The sequence below is a fragment of the Balaenoptera physalus genome (assembly GCF_965194825.1).
Source record: "Balaenoptera physalus genome assembly, chromosome: 1".
NCBI lineage: Eukaryota > Metazoa > Chordata > Mammalia > Artiodactyla > Balaenopteridae > Balaenoptera > Balaenoptera physalus.
Genome location: NC_138882.1, coordinates 79224766 through 79241427, shown reverse-complemented (window position 1 = coordinate 79241427; position 16662 = coordinate 79224766). Strand labels below are relative to the sequence as shown.

The 16662-nt window shown below is 49.5% G+C and overlaps 1 protein-coding gene across 5 annotated transcripts; it reads left to right on the top strand.

The window, feature by feature from the left end:
* The first annotated feature begins 22 nt into the window (after nt 1–22).
* On the top strand, nt 23–15153 carry NCSTN (nicastrin). Of its 5 annotated transcripts, XM_082467542.1 has the most exons (18): nt 83–190; nt 668–695; nt 1424–1528; nt 5630–5753; nt 6118–6306; nt 6736–6881; nt 7650–7800; nt 8095–8204; nt 8464–8616; nt 9289–9393; nt 9577–9654; nt 10496–10668; nt 12124–12226; nt 12341–12436; nt 12745–12832; nt 13097–13251; nt 13490–13702; nt 14352–15153. In XM_082467542.1, the coding sequence occupies exons 4-18, from the start codon at nt 5702–5704 to the stop codon at nt 14472–14474; spliced, it is 1935 nt and encodes a 644-aa protein (XP_082323668.1). In that variant the 5' UTR covers nt 83–190; nt 668–695; nt 1424–1528; nt 5630–5701; the 3' UTR covers nt 14475–15153. The 5 variants fall into 5 exon arrangements, with proteins under 5 accessions (XP_082323666.1, XP_082323667.1, XP_082323668.1 ...); XM_082467540.1 differs by lacking the exon at nt 668–695 and having other exon boundaries at nt 23–190; nt 6185–6306; XM_082467544.1 differs by lacking the exon at nt 5630–5753 and having other exon boundaries at nt 6185–6306.
* Nucleotides 15154–16662: the final 1509 nt, after the last annotated feature.

Genomic DNA, 16662 nt, shown 5'->3' with positions numbered 1-16662 from the left:
CCGGCCCTAGGAGCTCCGGGCCACAGAGACGGCTCCATTGTTGGCCTAGAGAGGCCACTGCCGGACAAGGAGGGAACCAAGGCTTCCGCTCAACCGAGACGCAAGATGGCCACGGATGGGGGTGGCTGTGTGGCCGACCTGGGAAATCGGAGTCTCCTTCGCCTTGTGTCTTTCTGCGTCCTACTGGCAGGTGAGACCTACCCCGCCCGTGAGCTCCAGTTTGTAAGAAGAATCCTCCGGATCTGGCCAGCCCGAGTGCTGCCGTCTCCCTTCTGGTCCCCGCAGCCCCTCCGTCCCCCCACCCTGTAAATCCTCTTTCTCTTTCGTTCCCACGACAGAAGTTCCCCCTTTGCCTGGACCTGAAGGTCCCTTCTCCCCCGCGGCACGTCGTGTAGCCCCATTTCCTCCTCCAGGCCTCTTCCTGGACTTCCAGCCCCACTTTCTCCTACTTTGCCCGGGTATCTCGTTTCCCCCACGGCCCCAGCCACCCCACGCACAATCAGAAAGGACAGGTGTTAGTTAGCGTTCAGCTTTCTTCCCAGTGCGTTTAGACTTTTAAGATCAAAGCGCTTGGTTCTGTGGGTTCATTGCGGCGCTTAGGAAGGTAAATGCCTTATTTCTTTCTTTTAACTCCACCGTAAACCCGCGTCCCTGTCCTTCACCTCAGTTTGTCCCATCAATAAAGTGAAACTAAGGTAAGATATTAGTTCTCTTAACTGTCTATGCCGTGAAATAATGATTCAAGAAACTTTAGCCATTTATAATGTGCACAGGTGTTTGCTTACACCCATTTATTTTCTGGTATATGGCTTTCTAGTTGGTCAAGCCCTAAAATACAAACATGCCTGTTTATAACCACGACGATACCTTCCCCCAAATTGAGATTGTTTGTTTTAAAAATCCCCAAAGGAGAAACTAGCTGCCTCACACTGTGGGCACACACAAATGACTTACTGATGTTAGATTAACTGACAGCGTGTTTGGCATAAGTTTTCTCCCAGTTCTGTTCAGACCCCTGGAAAAATGTCACAAGAAGATTTTGTTGCTGTTGTGCTCTATATTCTTAGACTGGCACCCATTTATTAACTAATTAGTCATGTACATACAGAAAAGAAAAGCAGAAGTGTGGTTGTCCGTGCAACCAGAAGCAGGTACACCTGAGGTTAAATACCTCCTTTGACAAATCAAGTTTTTTGACTTTTAGCTTCAATGTCAGTTGCTTTATGATTTGTAGTAACCCTCTGTGGTACATAGCTGGGTGCATTTATTTGTTCCAATAATGTGCCCAAGAGGTGAGAAGAATAGACATTAGTCCCATTTTAGAAAGTATGATATACTCAAGCCATACAACAAATTTGTGACATGATAGAGGCTAGTACCAATGTCTCTCAATTTCTTCTTACACTTTTTATCTTCTGATCAGGTTTGTGCAAAGGAAACTCAGTGGAGAAGAAGATCTACATCCCCTTAAATAAAACAGCTCCCTGTGTCCGTCTGCTCAATGCTACTCATCAGATTGGCTGCCAGTGTGAGTTGAGGTTGGGATTTGTGTTCGTGGCCATCGATATTTCAGTCTGTACCCTAGGTATAATAATCCAAGTCCTGCTTGGGAGTCTTAGCACACAAATTAGGCGGTGTGGGTAGTAGGTGATAGAGAACCATTTGTCAAACCAGGTGAGATAATTAATAAGAGCAAACATTTAGGAAATGCTACATACAGGGTTCTTACATGTACATCTCATTTAACCATCACAGCAACCCCATAAGTAGGTCCTGTTATTACCCCCATTTTACAAATGATGAAACTGAGACTTAGTGAAGTTGAGTAACTTTTCTAAGATCATTCTGCTATTAAGTGATGAAGCTTGGCTTTGAGCCCCAGTGGTCTAAGTTCTAAACCAGGACTCTTAACCAGTTGGTTAGGTAGAAAGTTATAGTCTTTTCTAAGGAGTAAAAGCCTCTTATTCTATGAAGTCCACTCATCACCTGCACTCTGAATGCTCTTTTTGGAACCGAAATGGGCTTCCTTAAGGCAGTGAACTCTTTGAAGAAGAAGGCATCGAGAAAGCCAAATAGTTACAAAAGGAAATAGTAAAGGATTTAGATTTGTTTTTATGTTTTGTAAATGTGTTCCAAAACAGGCTACCCTATCAATGTGGTATGGTTATAAAACTATGAGAGGGAAAAAGGTTGTAATCTGAAGGCTGAATCCCTAGTTCCTTTGCTGCTTAACCTGTTATCTTCAGATTTTGTTCTGTGGATAGTAGCTTTGTCAGAATGCAGTTTTGCAGGGAGGCAGGAAACTTAGAGTCAGATCTTGACTTCTTCATCATCAAATTGGTTACCTCCGAATTTATTTACTCCTATAAAAATGGTTAGAATATAAGTGCACAAAGCTGAAAGTCAGACTGCCTTTAATAGGTGTTTATTGATGATGCTGAGTGCGGTCTCAACAGGACAGTGTGATTGTCTGAAACCTTCCAGTTTGGTTGTAGAAAACTAGACAGTGGGAAGTGAAGGACTTGCTCAAGGTGGCAATGACTAGTTTTCTAGCCATCCTTCCCCTAGCTATACTCTACATTAATTGTCCATATCCTTACTACAGGAAATACTGGGAGTAGGTTAACTGGTTCCAAACAGTCCCAAATTATTTTTGTTGGACCTTGTTTTGTTTTTTAATATTTATTTATTTTATTTATGTATTTTATTTATTTTTGGGGCCACGTCAGGTCTTTGTTGTGGCGCACAGGCTTCTCTCTAGTTGTGGCCTGCGGGTTTTCTCTTCTCTAGTTGTGGCGTGCAGCCTCCAAGGCACATGGGCTCTGTAGTTGTGGCGCGCAGGCTCCAGAGCACGTGGGCTCGGTAGTTTGAGGCATGCGGGCTCTCTTGTTGAAGTGTGTGAGCTCAGTAGTTGTGGCGCACGGGCTTAGTTGCCCCGCGGCATGTGGGATCTTAGTTCCCTGACCAGGGATCGACCCCGCGTCCCCTGCATTGGAAGGCAGATTCTTCACCACTGGACCACCAGGGAAGTCCCTGGACTTTGTTCTTAAACTAGATTTGGGAGTAGAAGGGAGCCAGGTCCAGTGTGGGCTGAGATCAGACTGCTGGTCTTGCTGGAACCCCACTCTAGTGCAAAAGGCTAGGCCCCCATCCTCCTGAAGCTGAGCTCTAAGATATCCCCTTTGGGAATGAGTCTGCTGCATGTTCTTAGAGCAGCCCTGTGGGAAGCAAAGCAGTAGCCTCTAGAGATAAAGCCTGGTGCCAGTACAGAGAGACGAAAGGGGTGGGGCTGGACTCTGGCCACTTCCTCGTTAAGATCTTGTTTCCTTTTCAACCTACTTATTTCTAAGTCTTACTTCATATCTGTCCATCCTGAGCAAGCTACACCTGCTTAAATTTGGAGAGAAAGACCTATATTTGATTTTCTGCTTCTGATGCTCTGTTTCTATTGGACCCTTTTTTTAAAAAAAATAAATTTATTTATTTATTTTTGGGTGTATTGGGTCTTCGTTTCTGTGCGAGGGCTTTCTCTAGTTGCAGATAGCAGGGGCCACTCTTCATCGCGGTGCACGGGCCTCTCACTGTCGCGGCCTCTCTTGTTGCGGAGCACAGGCTCCAAACGCGCAGGCTCAGTAGTCGTGGCTCACAGGCCCAGTCACTCCGCGGCATGTGGGATCTTCCCAGACCAGGGCTCGAACCCTTGTCCCCTGCATTGGCAGGCAGATTCTCAACCACTGCGCCACCAGGGAAGCCCTATTGGACCCTTTTAAAAGTGCTCAGAAGGGGCTATCTGTAGCTTTCTTTACTTTCCTTCCTTTCTTTCCTTTTTTACTCTTTTCCTACAGTATGAGATGAATAGGGGTGGAAAACCTCCTCCTCATTGAAGGACCAGAGAAAGTAAGCAAGTTATTTAAGACTACACAGTCACCAATGGGAACCCAGTGTCCAATCCAGGTTTTTTCAGGCCTGTGTTATAGCTTGTCTTCTTCCTGTCCTCCTTGGAGCTGAAGTTATATATTTTTTATCTGCCAGATGAGCTTTTCCTTTTCTTGTGTTTTAAATGCTGTGGCACGCACTGTTGTCTATTGTTTTACTTAGAACTGCCATTTGGTAGCCAAATCTTTACCAAAGTTATTCCAGATTCTGATTTTCCTCTATGTTTTACTCTTATCACTATCAACATGAACTTATGAAGTATTTGCTATATATGACTTAGTTGAATGTTGGGGACCTGCTTCTCTATCTAGATTTTACCAGATCCCATGGGAGAAAAATTCTACATGGCTGGCAGTCTGAAAAGTACCTGTGGTTTTTGTCTCTTGCAAGTTACAAGTATTCCAGTGTCTTGGTTTAGAGACATAATTCTTATGCCATGTGACATTCTTATGCCATAATTCTTAAGGACCATGTGACGTGTTTTGAAAATACACATGCTTGGGTCTCACCTTTAGAGATTTAAATTGAGTAGATCTGAGGTAAAGCACAAGCATCTCTATTTTTTAAAACTCCAAAGTGATTCTGATACGTAACCAGGGTTGAGAAATACTGCTCTAAAATAATTTATGAATAACACATCCAGTTTTGAGTGGGGAGAAAACTTGTGGGGAGACCCTAGGGTGTCTCTACATGGATCACTGGGGACTTGAGGGGTTTTGCTACATAGACCTCAAGGCATTCTGGACTGGATCGTCCATCCTGTAGAACGGTGCCTTCCAGTCTTTGTCATGAAACATAGAGAAAATGTTATTTGGGACTTCCCCGGTGGTGCAGTGGTTAAGACACTGAGCTCCCAGGGCGGGGGGCCCAGGTTCGATTCCTGGTCAGGGAACTAGATCCCACGTGCATGCCGCAACTAACGAGCCTGACTGCCACAACTGAGACCAGGTGCAACCAAATAAATAAACAAATATTTAAAATAAAAGAAAATGTTATTTGTAGAGCATCCTGGGGTAATGGATGAGTCTGCTCCTGGCCTGGGGTGACCAGTGTAGGGTTTTTGGAAAACCTCGGTCCCCAGAAATGAGAGGACTCGATATCAGCACACCTAATCTATTCAAGGCCCATCATTTGGGAAACTGTTCTACAGAACTCCTTGAACTTCTTGATTAACCTTTCCCAAAACTGGCCAAAAGCAAGTAAAGTCATTTCCAAATAGGGCAAAGGAATGGAGATCCAAGGAGGCTATGAGGCCAAGGAAATCTACACATATGTTTTCACAAAGGAAGATTCAGCGCTAGAACTCTAAGCTTGAGATCTAGAGCCTGCCGTTTCATGGAGAAAATGCATGTGTAAAGACTTTGGTGTCTGCTGTTACAGAATCTTGTATATATGGCTAAATGAGGTTGAGGGAAGAGGGCAAGAAAATGAAGATCGTAGAGCCTTTCTGACATTGAACAAACAAGGCCTCTAATGAGTAGACTTCCGGCCTCCTTTGTCCTCCATTCCCTCCTAGTAGCCTTCAAACGGAGCCAGGGCAATTCAGCCTTTCAGTTCCAGTCCAGAGTTGGCTGCATTAACGCAATGTCTTGTGACATTTTGTGGGGGGGGATAAATGATCTGCAGAGTCAGTGAAGCAAAGTCAGAATGGTCAGCTGTGGGTGCTTTAATTTGACCTATTCTGTTCTGGCAGCTTCCGTTAGTGGGGACACAGGGGTTATCCACGTAGTACAGAAGGAAGAAGACCTACAGTGGGTGTTGACCGATGGCCCTAACCCCCCTTATGTGGTTCTGCTGGAGGGCACGCTCTTTACCAGGTAAGAACTCTGTGTTCCTGTGGAGGAAATGCATCCAGAGAGGGGAAGAGTCAGTGAACAGTCCTCATACTTGTGAGTGAAAACTTGCCTTGGCTGCCCTGGTCCGATCAGGGCAGGGGGTGGAGTGATCCTCCGAAGAAAAGATGGGCCATTAAAAGGAATCATCTCGGTGACCTTGTAAGTAGAGCTCTAGTTGAATAAGGACCCCAGGGAGGAAGAAGGGGTGCACAGAGACAGGGTAGATGAGATTAAGCCCTGAGTTCAGATCAGGTCATGGTTCTCACTCAGAAGCTAAGAGACCGAAAAGACAAGAAATGAGTCGACAGTGTTGATTCCCCTAACTCCCCATTTGTTTCCATCCTAGGGGGCAGGATGTCGGGCTGCCTGATAACCTCCCTGCCTTCGTTCATGGCATTGTCACCCTATTCCAGGAATCTGATGGAGAAGATGAAGGGGAGAACCAGCCGAATTGCTGGTCTTGCAGTGTCTTTAGCCAAGCCCAGTCCTGCCTCAGGCTTCTCTCCTAGTGTGCAGTGTCCCAATGATGGGTTTGGTAAGAGCCCCAAGGGATCAGGGGAGCCTGCTGTCACCCAAACCTCCTTGTTGCTTCATTCTCACGTCTTGGAGGGCTTGGGAAGAGGTGTGCGTCTGTCTGTGTATAGTGTGAGCAACTGACTCCCAAACAGAAGATTCGTTTCTTTGTCTTTACCACTCATCCCTTCTCTCTCCTGCTCCCCTTTCTTCTGCTTACCTTCCATCCTCCCTTTTTGTCACATGCTCAGATCCCTAACTGCCCAGCTTAGGGCTCCCTGATACCAGTGTCTGTTTTAGTGTAGGTGGTGATAGGTTGATACTTGCTTCTTTGAGTCACCCCCTCCTTCAGAACTCTTAGTCCCAATCCTATGATATCCTAGCCCTCCTTCCTTACCTGGTCCCTGAGTGCTTGGTGTCCCAGCATCCTGTCCCCTGTCCTCCCTTTCAGGTGTTTACTCCAACTCCTATGGGCCAGAGTTTGCTCACTGCAGAGAGATAGCATGGAACTCCCTGGGCGATGGCTTGGCTTATGAGGACTTCAGTTTCCCCATCTTCCTTCTTGAAGATGAAAATGAAACCAATGTCATTAAGCAGGTAATGACTCTGCCAGCTCCTAGCAATTCCACTTAGAAAGAGAATTATTTTTTAGGCTCTTCTCCTGTTTAGAGGGAGTCTCATTCTACTCGTACACCATCTGAAAGACAGTTGCTGCAGGAAGAGCCAAGAGGTTTATTTTTCTCACATTCCCCTGTCCTGTTTCTCTCCTGCCTGAAATTATAGCATTAAAGGCTTTTAGACTGGAAGAAAACATAAAGAATATTTAATATGAGATACGGGATAGAACCCTGATTATAAGAACCCTTAGTGTGGTAAGAAAGAGCATTGGACTAGAAATTGAGAGATTCAATTCAGTAATTTCTGAAATTCTTTTTAGCTCTAATGTTCTCTAATTCTAATCTAATGTTCTCTAATTTTGATACATAGAGCAGTTAAGAGGTTTGTCCACAGTTACATGGTGAGTTGATGTGCAAGCTGTCTTGAATTTCATTTTTCATCTCCCAGTTTGGTGCTCTTTACAGCAAATCACATTAGGAACAGTGACTGAAGCTCCACATTGGGGCAGGCCATTTGGTATAGGGTAATTTCATCTGCCCCAACTAAGTCATTGACTCTGTGCCCCTTGGCACCTCTTGGTGAGTTTTTCTCTTTGACCTTATAGCTCCTGTGGTTGTACCAGGACAACTGTAGCTCAGGGACAGATGTGGGAATGGCCTAAGGATGGTGCTGGGCCCTCCTCCTTCTGGGAAGTATGGGGTGGACTCCACAGCTAGCTGCCTCATCGGGGTTCGTCTCCCCTTGTAGTGCTACCGCGATCACAACCTGAGTCAGAACGGCTCAGCGCCGGCCTTCCCACTGTGCGCCATGCAGCTCTTTTCACACATGCACGCCGTCATCAGCACCGTCACCTGCATGCGACGCAGCTTCATCCAGAGCTCCTTCAGCATCAACCCAGGTAGGACAGATCCGAGGCGAGCTGGGTGCCCTGGGCTGGGGAGGAGGGGTCAGGCCAGGGAATGTGGGCGAGACCACTATCGGGACAGAGTGGGCACAGGTAGGGAGCACTGGGTGGGAGAAGTGGAAACAGTTCTACACAATCGAGGCAGCTTGTGCCCGAAGTGGACGGTGGCAGAGAAACCAACGTGGAAGAGTGGAGACAGAAAGTGACTTACAGAGAGGTCTTCCGGGCCTTCTCTGTAGATACCTTCTCCCTTACCTGTTGATCTCTCACTGTCTGTGTCCTGCTCAGAAATCGTCTGTGACCCCCTGTCCGACTACAACGTATGGAGCATGCTAAAGCCTGTAAATACCTCTGAGACGTTGGAGCCCGATGACAAGGTTGTGGTGGCTGCCACCCGGGTGAGTGTTGGCCCCTCATCAGGGCGGGCAGGGCTGGCACAGAAAGGGCAGGCAGGGCTGTTTTGGGCATATCAGGTGTCTGAGTCGCTACAGTGGAGAGCCTCAGACGGAGAGGGATCTGGGCTGTGGGACTCTGGGGTTCTAGCCATCGCCGCAGGACATGAATATTTTCTTGGCCAGAACAGGAGAGGGGGACTGGGGCCTGCCCCGAATTTCCATTTTCAAAGTGTACCTCCCCTGCCTTGTCTGCCGTGCCCAGCTGGACAGTCGTTCCTTTTTCTGGAATGTGGCCCCAGGGGCTGAAAGTGCCGTTGCCTCCTTCGTCACTCAGCTGGCTGCAGCTGAAGCTCTGCAGAAGGCACCCGATGTGACCACCCTGCCCCGCAATGTCATGTTTGTCTTCTTCCAAGGGGTGAGGGCTCTTTGGCTGCGGTGGGATGGCCGGGAAGGAGTGGGTGGTAAAGATGGGAGTGGCTGTTGTTTGGGGAAGATCTCAGCACTTGACTTAATTGTTATTCAGCAGAGAGCTTCTGGATGTGTCTATGCGTGTCTCCCTTTCAGATTCCCCCACTGTAGGAAGCCTTTGCACCCTGACCTGGAATTGGTATACTGCCAACTCCCTCACTCCCCCACGGGTACTGTCTATTTGAGACATTCTTTTACATTCTCTGGACCCTTTCCCTGCCACCTCCACCCAGGAGCCCTGAGGCTCCTGCCTCTCCCCACTGCCACCACAGCCTGGCCCTAGGGTAAAGGAACAGCAGCCGTGGCTCATTCGGCGGAGGTGGGGGAGAAGCAAAAAGCAGACACTTAACAGCTGATGTTCGCCTTGGGCCTCCACTTAGGCTGCTCTCCCCACGTCTGGGCTCGAGAAGTCCTGTGACACATACATGTGAGACATAGCCACAGCTGGGAGCTGGGGTAGGGAGGAGGGCAGAGTCACGTGACTAAGCTGGCCAGCAGTTGAGATGACACAGACAGTAACCTTTGTACCTACAGCTTTGATGATCTGGCCCCAAGGCACTGAGGCTGCCCTAACACTTTGGAATCTCTGTTCCCTTTCCCACCCGTCTCCATCCCTCAGGAAACTTTTGACTACATTGGCAGCTCAAGAATGGTCTACGATATGGAGAACGGCAAGTTTCCTGTGCAGTTAGAGAACATTGACTCATTCGTGGAGCTGGGACAGGTGTGCAGCATGTATCCTCCACCCCTTCCTTCTTACCTCCTAAAGCTTCACCTCTGCTGTTCTCTTGTCCCCACTGCAGCTGCCACCACCTCTTCCCTTGACTTCTGATCCCACTCTTTTCTCCCCGATATGGGCCAGAATGGGAGACTAATTATAAATGTTGCTTCTTCATCTTCCCCTCAGGTGGCCTTAAGAAATTCACTAGAGCTTTGGATGCACACAGACCCCATGTCTCAGAAAAATGAAACTGTACAGAACCAGGTAATCTGAGCATCTCTTCCCCTCACTTTGTGTTTCTACAGCTCAGAATATGGGCACCCTCTCGCCCTGGCCCTATCCGCACCAGCCTCCAGGGCCTGTGAAACAGGACCTTAGGTTGGGTGTTGGCCAAAGGGTGAACACCCCAGCTGTTACAGCTCCCTGGGAAAAACCATGAGTTCAGCTCCTGTCACTGTTCCCTGGGATGGATGGTTCTCTGATCATTCGGTGCCTAGCGAACTATCACTGCCCATTAAGGACAGGGTGTGAGTGGCTCCTTTCTCTCCTGCTGCCCTTCCTCATCCTGGCTGTGTAAGACTCCCTACCCAAACTGTCTTCCACTTTCCTCGCTCCTTGTTCAAGACCCTCCCTCCCTCAAAATAGGTCTGTTTTTTCCCTGAGGTCCTCTTCCTGCCGTGCCAGCTTCAGTGTCATCCCTGCTCTGGCTTCTTACAGCCCTTACAGAGCGGACTACTGGTGTGGCATTCAGCATTGTTTTGTATTATTTTTTGCTCCTCCAGTTCTACACAGCAAATAATAAGTAAAACATCGGCTGAGGATAAGACAGTGTCCTGAGGACAGTGGGGTTTACCTGTAAATATGAAAAAAAAGAACCCACAGGCCTCTTACTTCTCTGTGCTGTAACTTAAACAGGATGGTGGGAGCTGCAGGAAAATTCAGAGAGCCTTGATCCCAAAAGGCTTGAAGGATTTAGATCTAGGAGAATTTAGGGCTGCTCAACAGGTTGGGGACTTGAAGTAGAGAGTGTTTTAGGTCTAAGAGAGACCTCTTCCTGCTTCCTCTCCCCAGTGCGTCCCATCAGCTAATGCCCCTCATCCCCCAGGTGGAGGAGCTCCTGACCACCCTGGAGAAGAGCGGTGCTGGCGTCCCTACTGTAGTCCTCAGGAGGCTGAGTCGGTCCCAGCCTCTCCCACCATCTTCTCTGCAGCGATTTCTTCGAGCTCGAAACATCTCTGGCGTTGTTCTTGCTGACCACTCTGCTGTCTTCCATAACCAGTAAGAGTCACCTAGCCTGCATCCTCTTTGTTCCCGAAGAGAATCTATTCTGCAGCCAGAGGTCCATAGAGAGAAATGTCTCTGTGTCAAGAGAGATCACTGCTCGCCCCTGTCCCCACACGACCCTCACCGAAGTCTCAGGTCAATCTGTGTTCTTTGCTCAGTGTCTTTTTCACATCTAACCTGGTCCCCTCGTTTGACTTGACATTTCATCTTAGAAAACAGTCCTCACCCTGAGCCCTTTCCTAGCACAATCCTCCTCATTTGTGGTTCCACCTCTCCAAAGCTCTCCAGGGGCCTGAGTTCCCCAGGGCTGCCAGCAGAGGGCATCATCTCAAACGCGCGGCAGAATGATGTTGGGGGTTCTTTGGCTGGAGCACAGAGAGCTGTCCCTGCTCTCTATGACCCGCCCAAGGGTGCCACAGACAGTGCTCATACTCTGTGAAATGTAACATGTTCTTGCCATGTGGTAAGCGCACGTGGTTCAGTGTGGGTGTAAAAATGTCCCTACAGCGGAGGGGGCTCCAGCAATAAGGTGTGAGGCCCTGGTAGTCACCTCTCTCCTGGTCCTAGGCACCCCTAAACTGCCCCTAACTTGAGGCCTAGGGTAACAGGGGACTTGACTCACGCTGGATTGCTAAGCCCCCAGCCTCCCTTCCCTTCTCAAAACAGGCCAAGTGAGTTTCTGAGTCAAAATGCATAAGCTCTGGTTCTCCAGCCCCCACCCAGTAGCACCTTCTCAGTTATTTAGGGTGGTGACGGTTCTGATACATAGGGTCAGCTCTCTTCTCCAAACCTGTCTTCTGTATCACTTTGTGGTGAGGGGTGATTCATCATTTGAACATATGTTGGACTTGGCCATGAGGCTGACTTGGTTCTGTGGGGGGCAGGCATTCAGTGATGCTAGAGGCTGGGAGCGGTCTCCTCGTAGCTGCTCTTCTAAGATCTGTCTCCTTGGGGCTTCCCAAGGAGCATCAGGGTGGTTTGACCCAGTGTAGTGTTACATATTTGTGGACAGACCTGCTCGTCCCCCTCTACTCCCAGCCGCCTTCAATATGAATGTACATTGAAACAATCATATGATTGCTCTGATAACGTATGGCAGGGTTCTCTGAGAGTCATCTTAGCCACCCTCCTGTATCTCCGACCCAAATGACACGGAAGTGTCTCTTACGTTTAAAGATCTCCCAGGAAGGAACAGTTCCTGCATTGCGATCTTATTTACCTTTTCTATCTTGTCGGTCAGACGAGTCTTTGTATTTAAGCACTCCCACGCTCACTCCTACTTCGCCATTCTCTACACCTTCTTCAATATGGAATCCTGATTTTCTCTCTTCCCTCCTCCCTGTATGAGGAAAAATGAGATTCCAAGTTCCTGCAGAAGGGACAGTTGAGGGAGGAAAGGGCAGGGCCCTGGCTGAGTGCAGCCAAGGCTCATGCTGGCTTTCCTGGCAGCTATTACCAGAGCATTTACGACACTGCTGAGAACATTAATGTGACCTACCCTGAAGGGCAGAGCCCTGAAGAGGACCTGAACTTTGTGACAGACGCTGCCAAGGTAGCACCCACCCGGGCTGGGTGGGAGCATGGGGAACACAGTGCAGACGGCTAGCATGTTAGTGTTGGAGGTCAGAGAACCTGGGCCATTCAGCCCCCTCCTCACCTACTACAGGCTCTGGCAGGTGTGGCCACGGTGCTGGGACGTGCACTGTACCAGCTCGCAGGAGGAACCAACTTCAGCGACACCATTCAGGCCGATCCCCAGACGGTAAGAGCAAGTGGGCCCTGGCTCCCTTCTGTCTCTGTTTACACAGCAGCCTACCCCATCCTTTATCCTGGTCCCTTGCCTAGTTTCCCAAACCTTGGCATTCAGCGGCCCTGGATGTGCAGGTGAGGATCACTGATGCCCCAGGGAGCTCTCGGGGGAACCTCGTCTGCATCCTGTGGCCAGCCACTGTCTCCCCAGCCCCAGTGTCTGGCCAGTCTGGTTCCTACCCCATGACTGGGTCTCCACTAATAATTCTTTCCTTGGGCTCCAAGTCACAGGGGTCTCTCTTCTCCCTGTCCCGATCCTAGGTTACCCGCCTGCTCTATGGGTTCCTGGTTAGAGCCAACAACTCGTGGTTCCAGTCTATCCTCAGGCCGGACCTAAGGTCCTACTTGGGTAAGCACCTGGTGTGCGATGGGACCCTTAACGAAGGGAAGGGATAGAGAAAAAGTCATCATTTTGATTTAATCTTTCCTTTCTCCTTTTTCCTATTTTCTTTCCCCCCTGTTTTCCTTTCTTCCTCCTGATATTTGTTGGATCCTTTTCTCTTAACTTTCTCTTCTCTGGCTCCTGCCTATCCCTGGGCTCTTCCTATCCCTGCCCATCTGCACCCCACCTTCCACCCATCAAATCCTCCCTTCCCCTGTGGTCTCCGGTCAGGTGACGGGCCTCTTCAGCATTACATCGCCGTCTCCAGCCCCACCAACACCACTTACGTTGTACAGTATGCCTTGGCAAATTTGACTGGCAAGGTGATCGACCTTACCCGAGAGCAGTGCCAGGATCCGAGTAAAGTCCCCACTGAAAACAAGGATGTGAGTGGTAGTGGACATTGGAGGCGCCCCAAGGGTCCCCTTCCCTTGGGAAAGTTGGTGGATCTCCTAGGCCCAATTGGACCCAAGAGATTGGGATGGAGAGGTAGAGGGATGCAGCCCTTTGAACTTGAGTATCGAAGAGGCAGTAGCCTGGGTAAAAACGGACCATCTAGAGGGTAAGGGAGTGAGAGAGAGAGGATCCTGTCAGCCCGTTTGCTGTGGCCTGTCTTCTGTGCAGCTGTACGAGTACACTTGGGTTCAGGGCCCTTTGAATTCCAATGAAACAGACCGGCTTCCCCGGTGTGTGCGTTCCACGGCACGACTCGCCAGGGCCTTGTCCCCTGCCTTCGAATTGAAGCAGTGGGGCTCTACTGAATACTCTACATGGACTGAGAGCCGCTGGAAAGACATCCGCGCCCGGATTTTTCTGATAGCCAGCAAAGAGCTAGAGGTGAGACACGGGTTGGGGAGGGTGGGGCGTGGGGGAGGTGGCAGAGGTCTATTTGACCTCTTTCTATTGCCTCTTGTCTCTTACCCCTTCCATCTCCCATTTGCCCCAGATTTGCCACAAAAACCTGCTGCAAATCTGTCCCTGGTCAGCCAGCATGTGCCATTAGGAAGCTTGTCTTCACTGATAGTTTGCATATGTGTTCATTCTGGACATATGTTCCCATGGAGACCCAAAGAGATAAGCCTTCCCCTGTGGACCCCATGTAGCCCTTCCGCAGCTCCACTCCCATCCGGTATGTCCACCAGCCATCGCTAGGATGAGTCAATCTAATAACTTATTGAACACCTGTCACAAGTGAGTCAGTCATGTAATTGGCCACAAGAGAATCAAAGTTATGGGCCCTACCTTCTGGATGCTTAAAATCTAAGGAAAAAAGACAGAAGCAAGGACAGAGGTACTTTACTTCTCTTTTCAAATGGGGAGACTAAGTCCCCAGACTGGGGAGACGTTGCCTATGATTGCTCAGTACTTGGTGCTTGGAGCCAGCTCTGGAATTCCAGTGCCCTGGCTCCCAGCCCCAAGCAGTTATCCACAACTGCACTGAGTTCTGAGAGCACCTTTCTCCTTCCCTGCCCATCCCCTCCTGCAGTTTATCACCCTGATGGTGGGCTTCGGCGTCCTCGTCTTCTCTCTTGTTGTCACCTACTGCATCAATGCCAAAGCCGATGTCCTTTTCATTGCTCCCCGGGAACCAGGATCTGTGTCTTACTGAAGAGGACCCCAGCTTTTCCTGCCAGCTCTGCAGTTCACTTCCTAGATCATCTGTCCCACTGGGACATAAACCACTAGTTTGTCACTGGAACCTCTCTGGGCCTGGCTCGGACTGACATTAACATAAAGTGGAACTGCCCAAAAGAGACAGTGAGAGATAAACGAGTTACCTGCCGCCCACATCTTCCCCTTCCCATCTCCCCTCCCCGTGTCTTCTTCCTCACCCCTGCCAAATCCTGGGATGACAGATAGAAGCTTCTTGCTCCTGTTTCGACTCCTAGCTACCTACCCTAACTTTCCCTTCTTCAGGATCCCTCTTCTCTTTCCATCCCACCTTATACCTCCCTCTGCTCCCCGCCCCTCACCCCCTTCCTGACCAGGAAGGACATGAAGGGGTGAATGCCAGGAACAAACTGCAAGGAAGCCCTGAGGAGGACAGGAGCCATCTGTGGGCTGAGCCTCCTGTCTCCCTCCTGCTGTCCTGTCTCAAGGCCCTTAGATGGCACATCAGGGTGGGTGTGCTGCTGGGTGGGTATCCCACCTCCAGCCCACAGTGCTCAGTTGTAATTTTTATTAAGCTGTAATATCTATTTTTGTTTTCTTTTTTCCTTTTGTGTGTGTATGTGTACGTGTTTATAAATATATAAATAACGAGTCTCATTAAAACAGACTCTCCCACATGTCCTGTACCATTACCTGTTCTTCTTCCTGAGCCCCCTTGTTCAGTGATCCCAGATTGGAGTCATGGAACCGTAACCTCACATGCTCTCTTCTGAGTCCCCAGAGAGCCCGAGTAGTAAGGCTCTGTCAAAAACGGTGGAAGTTCTGGCAGAAGGGTTCCTTATGGAGCCCTGAAATCCTGGTTTCCCTCTTGTAAGAGTGACGTTAGCACGGTTTCTTCCCAGTTTGTATTCGACAGACATTTCTTTCCTTATCTGAGGCCTGGGCTGGGGTCCAGAGATGAAGGGAATACAGCAGCCTTGACCCTTGAGTAGCTCACATTTGGGGTAAAGGGAGAAACATACACTCACAACTAGGTGTAGTAAATGGAGAAATCGCAGCCTCTCCAGAGTGCTCTGGTAGCACATGGAGGGGTTCAGGGTAGTGGGGGTGGCATTTGGAAAGGCTGCAGAGAGGAGGAGGCACTTGGGTGGTGATTTAGAGCTCACCAGGTATGGAAGCACAGAGCCAAGAAAAGGCATGGCTTACGCTTGAGAATGGTAGGTTGTTCAGTGTTCCTGAGCCGTAAGGATCTGCAGGCAGGCTGGGGCCAGGTCACAAAGGCCCTTGGGTGGCATGCTAAGCGGTTTGTGCTGTCAGTGGGCATTTTGTAGACCAAAACAAGAGTAGTTTTGGACCCTTCTAGAAAGAGAATCTCTGCTCTTTGGAGATACTCTAATTCCCCGGGTCTTCACAGAGGCAGAATTCTGGAGGATAGCAGAACTGCTAGATGATGGGCAGGGGCTGAGTCAGCTGAAGGGGGGGGACGCGAACCGGTAGGAGTGGCGCCTGAAGCCAGCCTTCTCCCCTTGCTGCTGGCCAAGGGCCTGTCTCCAATGTGCCTGAAGACAGCAGAGATGGAAAAGAACTGGCCATTTTCAGAGTCCCAAGCACTCCTCTTAGTTTCCTGATTGGACTATTTACCTTTTTCAAATCCTGCTGAGAGGAGGTGATTTTTCTCGAGGTTTCTCTCCAAGCTCCCTCAGGGGCATGTTTGGGGTTCTGGGATGTGGAAATATACCCCGCTGCTTCCCCTCCACCACACCCCTCCCAGTTTGAGCTGGAGAAGCTGTGCACTGTGCTGGCGGGAGTTGAGCACAGCTGCCACCATCGCCTGGGCCCACTCCATGCCTCCCTCGGCCAACAGGTCTCCCAGTGGACAGAGCGCTAAGCTCCCTCATCCTGCTGGCAGCTTCTGGAAGCGGGGAAGTGGCTGAGAACCAGTGAGAGGGCTGAACAGGGAAGCGGAGGGTTAGGCAGAATCAGTAGATGGGGTGGGCAAAAGAAGGGTACAGGATGCAGGGTTTTCTGTCCTCCGGTCTCCTCCGCCTAGGGAGGAATCTTCAGCACCAGCTTGTCTTCCGCCTTCCATGCTACCCCTACCTCACCCTCCCCCCACCCCAAAAGAAATTGCAAAACCAAAAAACATGTCTCCTGAGGAGACCAGGCTCCATGGAAGGGGCAATAGA